A 20804-nucleotide genomic window follows, 5' to 3' on the forward strand; every position below is an offset into this window, starting at 1 on the left:
CATGGAAATTTTCTTGAGGTTGGTGGGTAACCTGGTGTCAATCTAACCTGTTCTGTGACCAACTTATCCTAACACAGGAGTCTTTGGGTTAGGTGACAAATGCCCTAACAGCTTTTAAATGCTCGTCCCATGCCCACTAATTTTTGCAGCTTTTTAGCTTCCGAGATCCCCACTAGCAATAACCTTTACCTCATTTGCACCAGCAGTAACCAACACCCTAGGGACTTGGGAAAAGATTGAACCAGCAGACCTCAACAAATAGGGACCGTGGACTGGGAGCTCCGTGTGAATGGGGAACAGCAAATTGCCACTAGAGGTTCCCATGTAGATCTTGGGATGGAATCAAGGGCTAGGGGTTTAGATGTTGCTGCAGACTGGCTAAGAGAAAGCCCTACATGCGCCACCAGCAATTCCCACCCTGGAACCTAGGACTAAGGAAAGGATTGAGCCAGCAGACCTCCACAAATGGGGACTGCTGACTGGTTCCACATAAATGGAGAACCGCAGGTGCCACCAGCGGTTCCCAACTTGGAATCTGGGGACAGAACCAAGGGCTCGGGTTTTCCACTTAAAAACCTAGGAATTGTGGACTAAAAAGCGTACTAGATCAGGATCTTGACACAAAAAGAGTGGAGCTCAGAATTGAGAGGAACTTACCCACGGCACTTGGAACTGGCAAGAAAGACAGAGAACTCAAAGGGTTTGCAAGGTAGCACACCTTTGTTTCTCGTTGGCCCCAAATGCCATCAGAAGTTCCCTTCAGATCCTGTCGCTGGCACCAAATTTGTTAAAAAAACAAAATTCAGCTGAGTAAATTTGAAGATCAAATTGGCTTTGTTCAATGATTCATGAGTTGAGCAGCATCCCGTTTAACAAGTAGAAAGGAGCTCCGAAGAGTACAGAAAACAAAAAGCTTTTAAAGGCAGAGAGAGGGTAGGATGAGGAAGTCACAAATGAAAAAAAAGGACTTTTTTTGGGCAAGGTCACCCTCCTTTGGAGGACAAAAGGGGTCTATTAGGTGGATTATCTCACCAGTGCTGACCAGGAAATTCCAGACTGACCAGCGAAGATTACATTTCTGGGGAAGGTTGAAACCGCAATTAGGTTAGATATTAAGGCTCTGTTTGGTAACGTAGGCTTAATGCAAGTGACTTAATTTTGGGCCTGTTGTTTCTCTTTAACAGAACATACCACCTGCAAAGCCCAAATTATTTACTATCTGGCCCTTTCCTGAAAAGGCTAACTAACCCATTGCTATGGTCTGAATGTTTGGGTTCCACCAAAATTCATATGTTGAAATCCTAACCCCAAAGATGATGCTGTTAGGAGGTGGGGCCTTGGGGAGGTGTTTAGGTCATGAAGATGGAACCTTCTTGAATGGAATTAGTGCCCTTATAAAAGAGACCCCACAGAGATCCCCTGCCCTTTCCATGACATGAGGACACAGGAAGAAGTTGGCAATTTACAACTGGAAAGACGGTGTTCACTAGAACCCAATCATGCTGACAACCTGGTCTTGGACTTCCAGTCTCCAGAATTGTGAAAAATAAATTTCTGCTGTTTATAAGCCACCCAGTCTTTGGTACTTTGTTAGAGCAGCCCGAGTGGACTAAGACACCCATGGTCTACTTAATGCCACTAATGCCTCAGTAAATCCTCCGGGATACTCCCCAACTCTCCAGTCTGGGCTGGGTTGCCCTACTACGTGCATATAACAGCCTGCATGTGTGTCTACCACAGCCTTTGCCGTCTGCGTTATGATTGTTGACTCTCCTTATGTCTTCATTCCTAGTTGTAAATCCTTTGAGGACACAGGCTATGTCTTGTTCACTCTTGTATTCCCAGTGCCTAAGATAGCGCCTGGCACATAATGGGCACTCAGTATTTATTGAACGAATGCTTCTCTTATCCTGTACTGATAACAAGCTCATTTGAATATCACAGCATTCTGAATAAGTATTTCACATTTGGCTATCAACCTATTCTTATTTTTGGGGTTAAAGCAACAAGAACCAACCTATTTTTTTTTTCTGCTTTATCTCCCCAAACCCCCCCCGCCCCCCGCCGTACATAGTTGTATATCTTAGTTGTGGGTCCTTCTAGTTGTGTGTCCTTCTAGTTGACGCCACCTCAACGTGACCTGACGAGCAGTGCCATGTCCACGCCCAGGATCCGAACCCTGGGCTGCCGCAGTGGAGCACGCAAACTTAAGCACTCGGCCACGGGGCCGGCCCCAGAACCAACCTATTTTTAAAATAAAATAATAGACATCATTATTTCTTTAAATTCCCATGAAATGAAATGATGTGGCAGGGAAGCAGTGAAGTAGGAGGACGGAAGACCAGCTTGTCGTGGCCTAATGCGATGGAGCTCTGTGACAATGAAATGTGCCTGGACGAGAGCACAGGTTTAAAAAGTCTTTGGAGAACTGGCCAGATTCAACTGACATCTCAATTTGGGCAGGGCTAGCAGGTGGCACAACTTCTGGGTTGCCTTTCTCATTGTTTTCCACTTATCTACTTATCCATTGGTTTCAAAGCCTCTCCTGCTTGTCTTTCCATCTCCATCAATTCTTCGTTTTTTCTGCTTTGTCCTTGCCGTGTCAAGGAACTTGTCCCTCACTCCTGTGGCATCCTGTATCATTCAGTGTATTTGAGCTAAACACTCCCCAGGGTCCAATTATGTTTTTTCAGAAGAAACTGCAGTAGAAAGAACTGCTCTGAATTTTCACTTTCAGAAGGCACTATTGTGATAAGAGCCAAGGGGTCACATTCCATAATTAATAAACACTTTTAAGGAGTTAAGCATTGCACTATTGCAAGTGCCCCCAATACTGGCATAGACTCTTTCCTGAATCTGTCGATTCTCTTTCTCAGTCTTCTGGCAGGGGTTTCTCATCTTGTCTTGTTACAGGATTCGTCAACCCTCGAATGACCTAGGAATGCTGAGACCATGTGGAGTTTGATGCCACCTCAGCCTACTACAAGCCAAGGCACAAATGTCAGTTCTTTGAAGGCAGTGACTTTCTTTCTGTTCCCTTTGCAAGTCTCATACAGCTAGTGTACTGTGGAAACTATAGGAGGTGTTGGCATTGATAGGACTAAATTCCTATTTACCCATGTGTTGTGGGTTAAATTGTGTCCTCTAAGCTGTAAATTCATTTGTTGAAGTCCTAGCCCCCTGTAGTTCAGAATGTGGCCTTATTTGGGAATGGGGTCATTTTGGATATAATTAGTTAAGATGAGGTCATACTGGAGTAGAGTGGATCCCTACTCCAACATGACTGGCGTCCTCACAGAGAGGGGAAATTTGAATACACAGAGGCATGCACAAGGGAGAACACCCCGTGAAAACTGGAATTAAGCTGCCACAAGACAAGGAACTACCAGAACTAGGAGAGAGGCCTGGGACAGACGCTTCTCCTGTGCCTTTGGAGGAAGCACAGCCCTGCCAGCACCTTGACCTTGGACTTGTAGCTCCCAGAACTGTGAGACAATACATTTCTGTTGTTTAAGCTGCTCAGCTTGTGACACTTTGTTACGGCAGCCCTAGCAAAGTAACACATCTCAGCGTCACACTTTTCCTCCTTCTCCCTAACCCCAGCATTGCGATTGGGGGTTTATTGACACTTAGATGTCACTGTCATTGGGGTTTTTTGATCCTGCTGCTTTTCCAAATTGAATGCTACCCTATATTAGTTTCCTGTTGCCACTGTAACAAATCACCATAAGCTTAGTAGCTTAAAACAACACAAATTGCTCTTACAATGATGGATGTCAGAAGTTCAAAATCATTCTCATTAGGCTAAAGTCAAGATGTTAGCAGGTCTGGTTCCTTCTTGTTCAAGCTCTGGGGGGAGAATCCATTTCCTTGCCTTTTTCAGCTTCTAGAGGCTGCCTGCATTTGGCGGCCCCTTCCTTTCTTCACTCAAAACCCCTGTGTCTGTTGTCACATCTCCTACTCCTTACTCTGACCCTCCTGCCTCCTTCTTATAAGGACCTTGTGATTATATTGGGCCCACCTGGATAATCCAGGACTATCTCCCCATCTCAAGGTCCTCAACTTAATCGCCTTTGCAGAGTCATTTTTGCCATGTCACATAACATATTCACAAGTTCCAAGGATTAGCATTAGGATGTGGGCGTCTTTGGGGGCCATTATTCTGACTACCACACCTCTTTTCATCCTCATCCTTTCCAAATTCCATTCTTCTTTCAAGGTCCTCTCCTGGGACTCCTCCACCTCAGCCCTCAGTGGCATCTGTCTTTGTGAGTATAGTCTACACACTTCCACAGCACCTGGTCTGAGATCCACGATTGCTGGGTATGAGGTCATGGAGCTTCTCTAATGGTCCTGGAGGTGCCTTGAGTACAGAGACTATTGTTTACATTCCTCTGGTTCTCCTGAAACACTGGACATTGGCCAGGTAGCCAAAGATGTAAAAATTGCTTTATAGAAGGATATACTCTTATAGGAAGTAACTGGATGCAGAGCACCAAATCCAGACCTCCAAATTTGCCCTTCTCTTCCTCTCCTTGTTCACTTAAGAGAGAAGTAAGACTGAGCTTGGCTGAGCAGAGCAGAGAGCTGAGATCCCAAAGTCATCGTCTGCCCATGAACTTGCTCCCCAGAGTACAGCTGGTAAGCAGTTAGGCATGACTTTCCTATTCCCATTGTGCCTTTAACATCTCTATGGAAGATAATCATCATGACACATCCTTGACAACCTCAAACAAGTCCCAACGATGTTCAAGGGGCTTTACGCAGCACTTGCAAGTGTGGGTGAGTGAGGCAGCATTGGTTCTGCCTCCAAGGCATCTGGCAGCCTCCCAACCAGCAGAGCTGGATGGCTCCTGAAAACTGGCTGTCCTGGAGTCGGGCTCTATCTGCTAAAATCTGAAAAGAGTAAGATGTGGGTCTCTGTTCTTACGTAAATGTGGGTCCAAGCCTGGGTGGACAACTTTTCTTTTCATTTTTACGTTAAAATTTAAAATGGCCGCCCCATCCATGAAGTCCCCTTTTGAGAGAGCTCTGGGTGACCTAGATAACTGACCATTTGACCCCTGCTTTTCCCTTCCCAAGCTTTGATTCCCGCTCTTATGTTTTAAATTCACCAAGAAAGAGTGAATCCTTGAAACCCTAGGCACCCCACCCTTGACCCCTGTAAAAGCAGAACCCCAGGTCCACGCGCTCTCTCTCTCTCCCCTCAACCTCACTGTGTGGCCCCAGGTGCACTGTGTACCCTCCAGGACCTGTGAGTAGCAAACCTCATCTTTTCAAACTCCCTTATGGTTGTTGCTGAGGTGCAGGTGTGTCTTGAAATTACAATAAGAACCACCAGGACCAGTCCAGTCACAACTTGGCTCCATTCGGGGAAATGTCTGTGGGGTCTCGCACAAGTAGTGCAGGCCCAGGTGATTTCCCCAGGCATTCCTGGCCCACAGCATCGCCATCCATAGGCTGAGACTGACCCAAGACAATTGGCAGGATTGCGTGATTGCCCTTGCAAATAACAGAGGGGAATGAACTTCAGCTGCAACTGGCTTAGTAACTAGCTGATACAGGTGGGTAACACCGTTGGGGAGGGGCACACCACTTGCTGGACGTCTTTCGTGCTGCTACGTGCTTTTGTATATTGCCTCTGTTGTGGGTTGCCTGCAGTATCCACCCCAAAATGTCACTGCTGCCATAATAATTCAGTGATCTCCCCAGAGCAGCATGATCAAGGCCACATGGTCTAACAAGATGATGAGAGCACTTGATGGTCTAACAAGACGATTAGAGCACAATTAGAAAGGTCTTAATTGACTACTAATATGTGTGAGGATCTTCTACGCCTTGAGGCCAAGGAGAGCAAGGAGGGGGAACTGGATAGCAAGGTTACTGTCACTGCACAAGGAGAGGCTCTGGGCTAAAGGCACGAGGGAAGGATATCCCATAAGTAAGGGGATGGGAGACCTCTGCCCCTGACTGCTGGGTCCGTGGATCATGCCTGACTACGTGTCCCAACCTGGACCGGTGACATAGCCCTGTAACCGGAAGCCAATGGCACCACTGAAGGGGAGATGCAGCAGAGCCTATGGTCTCTGTGTCACCACTTCACTTCCTGTCCCTCTTCATCCCCTGACCCAATAGGATATTGTGGGTCCGATCCCTGGTGCGATGTTGCTAAAATTTAACGGACAAATATAAACGTCCTGAACATCTGGTGCCAGTGCCTCCTAAAAACCCTGAGGAGGTACACCTGCTCCTCAATAAATGCAAAACCCCATGGAAGCTTCCTGGGCGTTGCGTGGTGCCGTGGCATGCCGACATGCTAAGGCCCTGGTCCTGCTCTTCCCAAAGACCCCGTGAGTACCGCACTAGTGGAGGCAGGCCCCAGTTCTGGGTTGGTCGATTGGGACACCCAGGAAAGGAAAGCCGCTGCCTATGAAGAGGGCTCCCAGGGACGTCACCCACAGCTTCTTCCAGTAACAACATGTAAGGTTAAGGTAACGCGAAAAAATCAGGAAGTGGTAGCTGAGATCAGAAACTATACCTCACCTGAAATTCACACCTTCCTTAGAGATTTTGTGCAGCAGGAAAGAGACAAGGGAGCTGATGGTCTGTTGCGGGTTTTTGGACGGGGCTTAGAATTGTTACTGACGGCTGCAGAAATGCATCAGTTGGTCAGAGTCTCTAAAAACCCTAATCCATAACCTTCTCAAAGACCCATCTGGGCTATGCGTATGCTGCCTCAGAGATACCACAGACCCTGAGCCCCCCCTGGCTTTCTCTTGAATGGAGCAGAACCAAGAAACACGCCTCAGGAAGTGTCCTTGTCACCAAGCTGACAGGGTTATCAACGCCTCTAGTGAGGATGAGGAGGAAGAGGGGAAGGCACAGGCCCCTAGAGCCACCCATATTGTGCCAGAGCCCTCCCTCCCCTCCCATGGACATTACTGCCTGGTGCCACCCATCCTTCCATCACCGTGATCACACCTGAGGCTCACAGCGAGTGGAAGACATTAGATGAGGCCATCTTCTGCTGCACAAAACTGGCCTGGTCCAGTGGGTTATCATTTCCATGACCACAGGGACCCAAATGACCCCTCTTCAACTCCAGCGCTGCAGAGGCCCCATTTGACCCTGAGTCCAGAGAATTCTCTTCACAGGGTATTCCCTCAAATTATAGGGCAGTGCTACCACATTTTATTGGGACTGCCGAAATCATCCAAAAGGCACTGGAGGGCGTTGACATGGTTGCTAGACAAGAAGGAGATTCCCACCCAGATGCCCAGATACTACGGACCTGTGCCTCTCCACTTTTGCTGCCCCGGAAGTGTCTCCCTTGAACAAATTTTCCTCAACGGAAAGGGTTCCCCACTCCCTCCTCAGTAAAGCCCTGGCCTAACTTTGCCCCTTATGGGAATGCACTGGAAAACATCTACTGGGAGTTAGGAAAACTCAGGGTTCCTGGCCACTTAACCTCTGGACAGCCAGTCTCTAAACTTCAGGCCCTGAAACTAGCACTCTCCCAGTGTCATCCCCTTCTGTCATCCATCTTCTTGCCACACAGCTGCCCTCTACTCTGTCTGGTCTGAGCCAGTCTCTGCTACTGCCTTGGTCCCCTTCTCTAACCTCCAGAACTGGCAGCCACCTATGGCCCTACCCTAGGAAACTGGCAGCTTCCCAGGACTTGTCCTACCTCCCAGAGACAATCACCCCTATACCACTCTGGTGGTCCCCTGGGACAGTAAAAATGCACAATCCTTTTTGGCCCTGTTAGACACTAGGGCCCAAATCACTGTCATTCCAGGCAATCCCTCTACCTAGGGGGCATGGCCAGTGAAACAATCCAAGGTGGGTAAACTCACTCAGATCCAACTACTGGGACCATTCACCTCCAACGGCTCCCCCTGGTGGTGGCCCCCCTGCTCTTTCTTTCCTTGTTACAGGCATGGAGCCACTGACATGATGTCCCAGAGAACAAGCCCAAGTTCTTGGCCTTCCCGGTGGGATTTGCCAAACAGACGCCAGTGACTCTTCCTCCTCCGGTCAGGACGGAGGTACTGACTTAGGGTACTGAAGCCTTACGTCCTGTCATTGATGATATGCTTGAGACAGGGGTCATTAAACCCACAACCTCCCTTTCAATTGCCTGGTACTTAAGCCAGCCCCTAATGAATGGCGCCCCACCATTGACTATGGAAAGCTCAATACTCAGGTTCCCTCCATTAAGGCTCCAATTCCTAACATCATAGAATTGACTGAGGACATACAAGGGGCCCAAGGAGGGTCCTTCAAGGTCACTGACATCACTAATATGTTCCACATATTCCACTCTCATCACAAAGAAATCCCAGGCTCAATTTGCTTTCAATTTGGAGGGGCTCAGCACACATTTATGAGGCTTGTAATGGGATATTTAAACAGCCCTGAAATTGTGCATAACTTCTGTCGTGAGGATTTGAATATCTTACAATTGGAAAGTGCCATTTTGGGCATTATATTGATGACATTATGCTCAGGGGTCCCTGTGAGGAAGTGGTTTGGGTAGTTTGCACATCCTTACAGACCACCTACACTAACACAGCTGGGCAATCACCCCTCACAAGATCCAAGGCACAGCCTCTTCTGTCAGATTTCTGGGCATCATCTGGTCCTCTAGGGACCGAGAAATTCCCCCAACAGTCAGACCTCCGCTACTCACCATTCCATCACCCACTACACTCAGACAGGCACAGCACATGCTAGGACTCTTCATGTTCTGGAACCAACACTGCTATGTCTCATCTCTTACAAATTCTTCACCCTATATATGCAATCACATGCAAGCCTGCCACCTTCCATTGGGATGAAGCCCAACAGTGGGTTCTGGAAGCTGCTCAGCGGGCAGCCCCACAAGCCTTACCTGTAGTCCCTCCCTGGTTCCACACTCCGAGTCGAGTCCTTGGCCACACCCGACTATGCCTCCTGGAGTCTCTGGATCAAACATGAGTTTGGGTGGCTTCCTATGGGGTTTTGGACTAAGTGCCTACCCCCAGCAGCAGTCTGAAATGCTCCCTTTAAGCGCTAGCTTTTGGCATCCTATAGAAACCGATGCCCTAACCAGCCCCAGCTGGCACTACTCTGTGCGCAGGTTCCTCTAATGCCCTGGGTTAGAGATGCCTCCCAGCAGAAGCTTGGCACGCCACTGATGCCTCCTTGGTAAAATGGAGGTGGTACCTTCAGGAGAGGACTAACCCTGATGTCAAAGGCCTTTCCAAATTACAGGAGGATGTGGCTTCCCCCACGCTCAGCCCCTTGCCCGAGAGCCTTGAGGAAGTAAGAGCAGCACCCCTGCTTCCTCCTCCCATGGTTATTTGGGGAGCCCCTTGGGACCACTTGTCCGAGATAGACAGGGAGTCTGTGTTCTTCACCGATGGCAGCACCACCATGGTAGGCCATGCAGCTCGCCGGAGGGCTGGCATTCCACCCCGCCTCAGGGACCTCGCTGGTTAAGGAGGGCACTCCCAGCTCACCCCGACTGGCGAACTTGTGGCTGTTCACCCAGCCCACAAGGAGGCCATAAAAAGGGGGCTTTCACAGATCCACATGTCCACAGACTCCTCGGCCATTGCTAATGGTCTTGCAGTTTGGTCTGGCCAGTGGCTAGGGGACGATTTTCTCATACAAGGCTAGCGCATCTGGGTGCCAAGATATGGAAGGAATTAGCAGAGGTCCTCAATTCCTGTCATTGCCGCTCCTGTTTCTGCTCATAGCACTCCACACCACAAGCCTTTTTCAATCACAATACAGACTCCCTCACCATGCCCAGTGCAGGCGCCTCAAGGACCCAACCCTGCCCACCAACTCATAAATGGGCCCACACGACCTCCATCATTGGGGAATTCAAGCCTCAACAACCTGTGCTCAAGGGAGAGGCTTCTCTGTGGCAGCCAAGGCAGGGAAAGACCAGTGCATTCTCTGCTCCCAGACCCAACACCAGAGGCTGTCCAGATGGGGATAGAGTTCCCAGGGAGACCGACCACACTCCTGGTGGCAGATTGCTTCCCTTGGCCCACTGTGCCCTTCTGTGGGAGCTTCCAGGTAATGCTGTCAGTCACAATCATCAATATGGGGACTCCTCTTGGCGAGCCCCTGGAATTCCTCTTCAAAAGAGGTACTCTCTCTCCTTACTTTATGAATTTATTCTTGTTCCCTTTGGATTGACAGACCAGGGTACTGATGGACCAGGGTACTCATTTACTTCTCAAGACTCACCAGTGGGCTCCCCAACAGAATATTCTCTGGAACTTCCATCTGGCTTACGGCCCCCAGGTGGCTGGCCCCATTGAGCACCATCATGGCCTTCTTGAAGAGAGACTCCTTAAACTACTTTCAGGCAAGTGGTCCCCTAAATGGATCGATCTCTCGCCCCAGGCATTTCTAGCCAATAGCATCACTATCGATAGGCTGAGACGAGCACAAAACATACCTATTATTGTAAATAAAGTTTTATTGAAACACAGCCACACCTATTTGCTTAAGCATCTTACCCATCTTAAATCTTAAGTCTGTGGCTGCTTTCGGTCTACAGCAGCAGACCTGAGTAGTTGCAACAGAGACCACGTGGCCTGCAAAGCCTCAAGTATTTGCTATCTGATCCTTTAAAGAAAACATTTGCCAACCCTGATCTATGGTGTGGAGTTTGGCTTTCAGGGGGGCAAGAGGAGCAGGTAATATAGTTGGGAGACTAAAGGTAAAGAGATGTGGATGTACTCAACATACATTTTGGAAAAAACCTAGAGAATTGGCTGTGGGTTTGTTGGGGTGGAGGAAGAAAACGACTCCTACAGGTTTTGCCTTGAACCAAGGCGGGACCATTTACTGAGATTGGATGTACCGGGGAAGGGAAGAGTTATAGAGTATAAAACAACTCAAGATTTAAATTTTGAACAGGTTAATTCTGAGGTGTCAATTAGACTCATTTAGATGGAGAATTGAAAGCTAGGAACCAGGATGCTGTTTAGGACCCGGAGAGCAAAAATGAGGCAGACACCAGGAAGGATGGCAGGGAAAAGCCTGAGAGAGAAAAATAAGAGAGAGAGAAGAGAGACAGCATGAAGCACTAAACTGGAGACACCAACAAACTAGGGTTTCAGGAAAGCCCCCCAGGTAACCTTGCCACACAGAGAGGCACCTTAGGAAGGGACTGTCTCCCTGACCTTGGGGAACCCACCCAGGGAAGTCTGGGTGTGCAGTGGAGCAGACATACATGCTCAAATGCCTGACAGACAGCCATCAACCCCACGACTGGGTGGGGCAGGAGAGAGATGGCTCCTTGCAGACCTTTCTCTAGAAGGGTCCTGACCCCTTGATTTACCACATGGAGACAGGAGCAGAGCCAAATGCCCCTTGCACCCCCAGCCCCTCTTTGGGCAGGCAGACCAGACAGAAAGAACAAGGAAGAGAAGAGTCACTTAGGCCAATTCCTTTTTTTTTCCTTTTCAAGTCAACTTTATTGAGATATAACCACATACAATAAAACAGACCCATTTTAAGTAGATAGTTTTGAGTCCTGACAAATGATCACACCCCTGTAAACACCACCCTAATCAAAACATCCACCATTTCCACCATCCCTCAAAGTTCCCTCAGCCCCTTTGAAGTAAATCCCTTCCTCTCCCCAGCCCCGGGCAACAGCTGACATGTTTTCGGTCATTATAGATGAGTTTTGCCTGTTCCAGTGTGTCATATACTCAATGAAACGGTTTTGTTTGGCTTCTTTCACTCAGCAGAATGAGTTACCTGTATCAGTAGTATACTGCTTTTTATTGTGGATTAGTATTTCATTGGGATGAATATTTCGGTATGAATACCAAAATTTGCCTATCCATTTACTTGTTGATGGACTTTTGGGTTATTTCAAGTTTTCTGCTATTATGAAAAGAGCCTAGTTTCTTCTTTTAATCTCAACAGATCACTCACCCCTATTCCTCCAGGTGGGAGAGGGGAGAGGCTGGCGTGTAGATGAGCACGCAGTGTTTCTCACTCGTTAGTGTGCACCAGAATCACCCAGAGCGCTTGCTAAGGCACGGATGCTGGTCTCCACCCACAGACTTCCTGATTCAGTAGATGTGAGGTGGGCCAAGAACTGGCATTTCTAACAAGTAGTGCTGATGCTGCTGTTCCGGGCACCACACTTTGAGAACCACGGGTCTTGCGGCGTCTCCTTGAGAAAACAGGAGGACAGGGAGGTGAAGTGGCCTATTACATGGTGTTGGACTCATCAGAAGCCTCATTGATACACAGCCCTGATCCCTTCTCAGACACATGTAAGCCTGGGGATGGTTTATCTTGACAGCTTTATTGAGGTACAACTTACATATCACAAATTCACTTGTTTTAAATATACAATTCAATGATTTTTAGTAAATTTACCAAGTTGTGTAATTATCAACACAGTCCCGTTTTAGAACATTTCCATCGCTCCAGTAAGATCCTTCCTGCCAATTTACAGTTAATCCTTGTTTCCACACCAGGTCCCAGACAACCACTCACCTGCTTTCTGTCTTTATAGGTTTGCTTTTCTGGACAAGTAAATGGAATCGTGCAATATGTGGTCTTTTGTGTCTGGCTTCTTAAATTTAGCATAATGTTATTGAGGATCCTCTGTATTGTAGCACGTATTAACACTTTTTAAAAAATTACCAAATAGTATTCCATTTAATTGCATGGATACACTGTTTAATTGTATGGATAGATCATATTTTGTTTATCCATTCATCAGTTCACGGACATTTGGGTTATTTTTTGGCTCTTATAATTGATGCTTCTTCGAACATTCGTGTACAAGCCTTTGTGTGGACACATTTTTTAATTTATTTTGGGTACATATCTAAGAATGGAATTTCTGGGTCATATGGTATATTTATATATAACATTTTAAGAAACTGCCAAATTGTTTTCCAAAGTGGCTGTACCATTTAATAGTCCCGTCAGCGGTGTGGGGTTCATTTTCCTAGATACATTTTTTTTAAATGAAAGGAATACAAGAGAACTTGAGATCAACCTGTATGAAGAAATGTATTCAAAATACTGTTCATTAAATACTTTAAGTGCACATCCAAGAGTGTCGGAACCTGGCACTCCCTTACATGGGTTTCAGTCTCAGTTGAATCCTTGGGAAGCTTTAAGTAATCCTGAGGCCAGGCTATGTCTCAGACAATCCCAACAGGGACGCGGTGGAGCAGGTGGGCAGGCATTGGGAATTGGAGCTTCCCAGGTGATTCCAATGTACAGGCTGAGGCCCTCTGATTAAAAACAAAAAGTCTGTTGAGTCATTCACTGAGATAATAGCCCAATAATCACAGCTGAACAAAGAGCGTCTCTAGGACAAAGCGAGTGGGACTGGAGCAGTTTTATGGCTATGGAGGGAACAAAGAACGCACTGTCTGGCAAATAGTAGTCCCTCTGATTATCCTCATTTACTTTTCCTGGTATAACTTTTTCAACCTTTTGACCATGAAGTGGAGGAGAGAAGATGACAACTGGAGGGGGTGTACAGGTTGGGAATCGATGGTTTCAAAAGTCTGTCTGTTTTAGAAGGGAGAGACTTTGAGTGTGTTTAAATGTCAACAGACAGTCCAGTGGAGCAGAAGAAGGGATAACTGGTGGGTGAGACTCCCCCATGGATGAGAGAGGTTCCCAGACCCAGGGTGAAGGACTGGTCCTAGCAGGGAGGAAGGATGGTTCCTGTATTTTAACAGGAGGCAGAGGATGGGAGCACATGGAGGCAGGCATTTTGGTTTGCTAGCAGGAAGATGAGAGAATTCCTATCTCTGGTTTTTCTTTTTCTTTTCTTAAACGAATTGTGATGTAAGGTCATTTTGTAGACAGTGATTTGTGAGGCTGGGTGGTTGAAAGAGGAAGGCAGAGAAAAGATCTGAAATAGTCATTGCTGAGTGTGAGAATATAAGTTCACCTGACTAGAATAAGCAGGTCTACTGGGCAGTGTGGAGAGTTGAACCATCTAAAGATATTTATGATTTTAAGATACTCACCTCTATTCTGTCTCTCGGCTCCTAGGGGCAAGCAGGAGAAAGCAGACAGCAGACTTGATCCTGAGTAACACGATACGTCCACAGGTATTTAGAAATGACAGAAGGGCAAAGGACTTTGGGGTCAAGCAGGAGTGTTTCAAAAAGAATGGAGTATAAAATCCATGCTGGAAAGGGATGGAGAGAAAGAACAAGCTAAGGGTTGAGAGAAAGGAGAGCACACAGTGGGTTGGAGGAGAGGTTGTGGGCAGAGAGTGGGGCGCTTAGATTATCTTATCACAGAGGTAGAGACGTCAAGGAACTGAGCCCAGGGACGGATGGATTGTCCATGTGGGTAATGACAAATCTCATCTTCTCCATTTCCTCACCCTCTACTCACTCGTCAACTCACTCAATCTGTTACCACACTCTACCCAACAGCTTTTATTTAGGTCTCAAATGACCTCCATGTCTTCAAATCCAAAAAATATTTTCCAATCCTCATTTTGCTTGATTTTTCAGCATTATGTTTTACTGGCTTCCAAGACAACATAGTCTCTTTATGTCTTCCCACCTTCCCTGGCTCCTATTTACTGGTCTCCTGTTGAGGCCATTTACCTCTTCCCGTCCATTATATACGGGAGTTTCTTAATAGGGTGCAATCTTCAGCCCTCCTGTCTATATTTTCTCCCTAGGCAATCTCATCCATGCCTCATGGCTTCATTACTACTCATCTTAGAATTTTCTTTTGAGCATTATGCCCACATATCCAGTTCCTACTAGTCATTTCCACTCAGATGTCTCAGAGGCATTTCAAACTCCTCATTTACTAACTCATTTATTGAACTCATACCTTACCCCCAATTCTGGTTCTTTCCTGATGTTCCCACCTAAGCGAGCCTCACGTCTGGTTAGACAAGTCAGAAATCTAAGAGCCATCTTTGATACCTCCCTTTCCCTCAACCTCCAGTTTATTACTCCCATCAGTTTGCTTCCTAAATATCTTTAGAATCCACCCACTTCTCTCCATCTCCAGTGGTATGATCTGGAGCCAACCTCTACCATCTCATGGCTAAACTGTGTAGCTCCCCCAGTGGCTTCTTATGATTCTCTGTCTGGCTCCCCTCCAGCCCATTCTCCACACTAAATCCTGTGAGTTCTGCCTCCTCCTCAAACACAAATCTGGTCATATAACCCTTTACTTCAACCCCTTCAATTACTCCCCACCTTCCACTGCTCCTTGGATAAATTAAAAAACCTGTCCTGTGGTCCTCCGGACCCACAGGGCCTGGCCCCTGCGTCTGCTCCAGGCACACTGGCCTTGGCTGTGCAGCAGCTTGGTCCTGCCTTCTCCTCCTGGGTCCTACTGGTCCCTTGGCTCTCAGTTCACACTTCCTCCGGGAAGCCTTCCTGACACTCCACACCGCCCAGCCTTCTCTACAATTTGTTCTCATGGAACGGTGTGCCTCCCCTTCACACTGCTTACCTGTTTGGAATTACACAGCCATTTAGGTGGTTACTCAATGAACGTCTGTCTTCTCACATCAGACTCCAGGCACCACGCGAGCGGGAACCACATCTCTGGTTTTGCTCATCTTGTACCCTCCCCACTTAGCAAAATATCTGGCTGTCGTAGGTGCTCAAAAAACTTTTGTGAGGGGATTATTGGGAATCACAGGATTTATGCAGAAAGGGATATTAGAAACCATCTTTCTGTCATTTTCAAGTTGAAGAAACGAAGGTTTGGAGAGGTGGGAGATTGGGGGGGTTCCCTTATACACGGTCACACAGCTAGCCGACGGCAGAGCTGCAACGTAAATCCTGGTCTCTTTCTACTTCAACCTGGGAATAATTTGTTTGTTTGTTTAATATAAATACTCTGGTAGTATTCTCTCCCTCTCCTGCTTTTTTTAATGTAAAAAATAGAGCTGTCTGTGCTTAAACTGTGCTTTTTGTGCTATCCAATCAGAAAACATCAAACCATTGGTGGCAGACAAGATGGCATGCTCTGGAGGAGGGGGGGAACCACCATAAGGACATGCCCCACCCTCACCCCCACTGATGATGGGTGATGGGTGCTGAGTGGGAGCCAGGAGACACAGTTCTCCTTCTCTGCTGCTGAGCAGCCACCCAGCCGCCGGCCACAACCAGTAAGAGGAAGATTAACGCGGCTCACGGTGACACAAACTTACTCCCTGGCGGTTGTGGCCTCATCAGAGAAAGTTGCAAATCCCATTTGGCAGCAGGCAATCATCGTCTGCACCATTGCCCCACAGTCTGATTATCTAGGGTTTCCGCACTGCTCTCCAGAGCCTTCGATTTCCCGCAGTTTCTTTCGCGTCGAATAGAGCACGGGAGCCCTCTGGTGGTAATTTGTAGAAAAATCTCACGAAAGGGAGAAACTTGCTTAGTTCGGGTGAGACGAATCCTCAGTTCTTTTTATTTCTTTCCCTTGTCTCCACAAGCCATTTCCAAAACCAGCCATTAAAAGTAAACCAGAGGCATTACAAACCATCTGAAAAAGGGGCCATCAGTGGACCGATGCTGTTTGTGGTCAGGCTTACAACTTGCCAGCCCCATAGCCTGGGGGTATGGACTGTGACTCCGGCCCGGAGCGTGGAGCGGAGGTCTGGATTTGCGTTCTGAAGGGAATGCTGTCCATGGTAGAGACACCACGGTCTACATAGCATTTTACAGTTGACTTGTATCATATGTTGTTATTCAAATTAACTGTGTAGGGAGGCGAAACTCTGTGCCAGCAGAAGGTCGCGTGGGTGGAAAGCTGGGACCAGGTGAATGAGGGCAGGTGGTAGAACAGAGGGGCAAGCCAGGCCTTGGCTGTGTGCAGAGCTAGACAGCTTTGAGACAAGGAGAAGATCAGGGCTGGAGAGAAGGGGCATGGATGACATCTCCGTAATACTCGTAAATGCCAAACTGTCTCATCCAGCGGGGGAGGTGAAGGCATCCGAGTGGCCCTTGCTGGGGAGGGTGGAGGTCCAGGCAGGCAGAAGAGTGGCTGACAGCCCCACCAGGAAGCAGGCCTGCGGGGGAGGCTTCGGGAAGGGAGGTGGCACCTGATGTCTCAGACTCTTTCTCAAAAGGCTGGTAATATCTACTCCTGCTTTTTATGAAAATTGTTTGCTCCCATTTTATTAGCTCTGTTTTATATTATGTATGGGTTTGTGCTTAATTTTCTCTGCATATAATAGCCTATTAAAAGCAAGAATCAAAATTTGTATTTTAAAACATTAAGAAATATACGTCTGAAAAAGTTAAAGATCACAAAGAGATCAAGACTGTTTAATAGTTACTTTTTGATGGAAATCCAGTCACATCCGCCTGTACTGTTACAGAAACCATTACTTGGACATTCACACTCCACTAGGAACATGATATAGTACAAAAGAGAGAGGGACTTTTAAAACCACATTTGATTTTTAATACAAAATCTGTTGCACTATTACAGAAGTGACCCCCTCATGCACAGATAAATTTAGCATCTACTGTCATGGAAGAGCAAAAACGGTACTTTTATTGTTCTTCCCAAACATTGGCAAATTTAAAGGACCTTTTTTCTTTGTGCTCTCTGATGCCAAGGCAAGCTTGCTTTGTCTCTTTGTATTTCCATTAGAAAGGCTGATCTGTGAAAAGCGACTGTGGGAGACATGAAACTCTTTAGGGCCATCTTTACCTGGGATTCCTTCAACCTTTGCTTTGCCTACATCCCTCAAAGATGCCAGGTGCTAGGCCTCCTGAGCCCCACAGGCAAAGCTCTGAAGATTCATCTAGAAACCTGCCGTCCATAGGTAGAAGAGTTCATTATTTCAGTTTCACAGCAAACAGGGAAAATAAAAACCCAAAAGGCATTTAAGCAAATGCTTACCAATCCCACAAACTGTAGTAATTTGCTAACTTCTTGTACAGAACAACATAAACATTGTTTGCATGTTTATTTGTCTGTAACACCTATTAGCATATAGCATCTACACTTTAAGTGTATTTACAAATTCAACAAAATATCTACATATAAAAAGCTTTACTTAAAATTAAACTTGATGCAAGTTATGAGAAACCAATTTATTGGCAAATGAAACTGAGCATTCCTTCAACCATAGGTTGTTAGAGAATTTCATATTTGGAGGTAAACCATTTGATAGAGATTGCTTATGAATATGGCAGAACGTATATGTTTATTTTCGAAACTGCAGATGTAATCCCTTTGACAGTTGGCCTTGTTAGCACTTGTCAGATTTCTTAGATTCTGAAATGTGTCCATAGCAATTTGCATACACACTGTTTAATGCTGTAGAGTGTTTCAAAAGCTGCCACATAGGTCAAGACTTAGAGAATAATATATTCTTGTTGGCATGCTGTTATAAGCTTTTAGTTTTGCAATAACTTGTTTTTTTAAAATAACTTCTACCAAGTTGACATCTTTCTTACTGAATGTGACTTGTTTTAACAGAAACCATAAAAGACCATGAAATCATCATGTGCTCCAATTGGTGATGAAGCTTTTCTTTGATACCTAGGAGGAAAATGCTCCTTAAAATAAATTGTCTCATTTATTTTCACATCTCCTTTTTTCAGCATGGCAATTTTCATTATCTCTGCATTTTAAAAGTTACTTTTAGACAATGACAGTAAGCGAGGACTCTGAGTAACCGTACCGACTGCTACAGAAGGCAGGATGTCATGGAATGCTTATTCTCTGAAGGCACCACATGTGTCTGGCCCTGTGCTTTCCGGAATAATTTTTGAAACTTAATTGGAGTGATCTGTTTTTGATTCTTTCAGTATGGCTCAAATGCCAAAATGCATTGCAATCCACATTGTTTATGCCTAAAAACGACTGAACACAGAGATGATGTCCACAGTAGAACACTGTGCTGCTGTAATACCTGGAAGATTAGGAAGGCTACTGAGTAACAGGAGCAGAGAGCAGGTGACAGTCTCAGTAAGCATCAGCAAATGCAACTGTCATAATTAACTCATTTAGCAAGTATATATTGTACATATTTTCCTAACAGTCTCCCAAAAAGACTAACGACAGCTAGACATAGAGTCACCAATTTCACAACAATGTCCACAAAGACATTGAAGTTCTAGAGAATACTACAGGAACACTCTCGACAATGAAAACGGAATTCATATTTAGGGGTTCAGCTGAGGAGAGTATAAACAAAGTATCAAACCATGTTTTAATAACAGACACAGGTATGTCCTTTAAATGTGTAGCATTTTCATGCATCATATTGAACTGTATCCTGAAAAGGAACTAACACGATCTGTTGATGATGTTGTATTATTTTGATCAGTTCTGAGGAAGTCAAGAATACCTATTTTGAAGGAAAAAGTATGCACTTTGCACTGCAGTTCACATTAACATCATTCGACTGAGTTATGTTCTTGCCCTAACTGTTCTCATAATATTAACATACAGCAGAACATAAACTTCTGCCTCTATGTTTATAGTATGAGAAGGCTGACAAACAAGTGCTTAAGATAACCATTCTAGAGAAATGGGATATTGGCAAAGAGCTTACAAATTAAACAAAGGAATTCATGGCGTTGACAGGAGAAGGTGCCTCTGAGCTTTCGTTTCCTTCAGCCGGTTCTTTCTCTTTCTTACCACTGTATTGTCCAATAAAGGAGCCGTCCTCATTGAACTGGCCGTTCACCCCCTCTCCATAGTCAACTAGGCTATCATCGCTATCTTCTTTTTTCACAGTCCTGTCTGAAGGTGTTCGACTGCCTTTTTTCAAAGGCTTGTGGTCTTCTGCATCACTGGAAAAAAGAGACAACATTTTTGTCAAGACTGGTATTTAGGTAAAATGTTTTGTTCTTAAAGATCATGCATGCAAATTATGATGAAGCATATGGAGTCCGGAGCTTCTCTAGCCAATCTAATCATCAGGTTGACTAATGACTGGGATGTGGTTGGAATGGAAATCAGGTGCAGAGATGGCTTAATCGTGAAGTCTTCGGCAGGCGGATGGCTTCTTATTGGGCATGTCAATATATGACAGATTCTGGCTCCTGATTTGGAAGCAATTCAGAAATAATCACAAGCATTAAAAAAGGAAAGGATAGAGAAAAGTTAAAAATCATCACAATTTTTAATTCAAAAGGGGGTAAAAACACTATGGCACGTAGAGAAGTTAGTATGTTAAACTACATAATCTCTCTGATTCCTTGGATATGAATGGAGAATGATTTTGGTTAAGTGTGAAATATGGATTTTTTTTTTTTTCTGAGCAAGAAGGAGAAGCAAAATCCTGCATTTCAAATAATTTTGTTATTGAGTGCAGGCCAGACTCGTAAACTTTAACCTTACCTTTCAAGAGACCTACAAATTCCATTAAAAGGATGCAGAAGAAACAAATGAAAATAGCCTAAGAAGAAAAGCAAAATCCTTATACTGATAGTATACAATATTTTTTTTCTGTAAGAATTTTAGTTAATGGGTAAAACTTATTAATTTGGAAAGAGACACAATTTAACTTCGAAGCACTACATTTGTAATAGTGATGGCATGTCAAAATATTCTAAAGAGCCTGAGTGATTCCAAAAATCTGAAAGCACACACTTCCTGCCCTCATCTTTACCCCACTCCTCCCTACTCTCAATTGTGTTATGCAGCTTATCACATGGATGGGACTCTGAGGAGTGCAATTTAATAAAATTTTATAGGACTCAATTTCTTTCGGCTTATCTCTCTGTTGAACCCCTAAGCACAATATCTGGAAGTAGAAGAGTAATCACTCTGTTTCTGAACATCCACTCATATGGTCCTATAAC

The 20804-nt window shown here is 45.6% G+C and overlaps 1 protein-coding gene across 41 annotated transcripts in view; it reads right to left on the reverse strand.

The window, feature by feature from the left end:
• Nucleotides 1-17275: 17275 nt before the first annotated feature.
• NRCAM (neuronal cell adhesion molecule) overlaps nucleotides 17276-20804 on the reverse strand; it is a 252230-nt gene continuing 248701 nt past the window's right edge. For all 41 annotated transcript variants that reach the window (XM_070265468.1, XM_070265454.1, XM_070265482.1 and 38 more), the window contains one exon: nucleotides 17276-19790. In XM_070265468.1, coding sequence (XP_070121569.1) covers nucleotides 19553-19790 — 238 coding nt within the window. In that variant the 3' untranslated portion in view covers nucleotides 17276-19552. The remainder of the gene's footprint in view (nucleotides 19791-20804) is intronic.

This window comes from Equus caballus, chromosome 4 (assembly GCF_041296265.1).
Source record: "Equus caballus isolate H_3958 breed thoroughbred chromosome 4, TB-T2T, whole genome shotgun sequence".
NCBI lineage: Eukaryota > Metazoa > Chordata > Mammalia > Perissodactyla > Equidae > Equus > Equus caballus.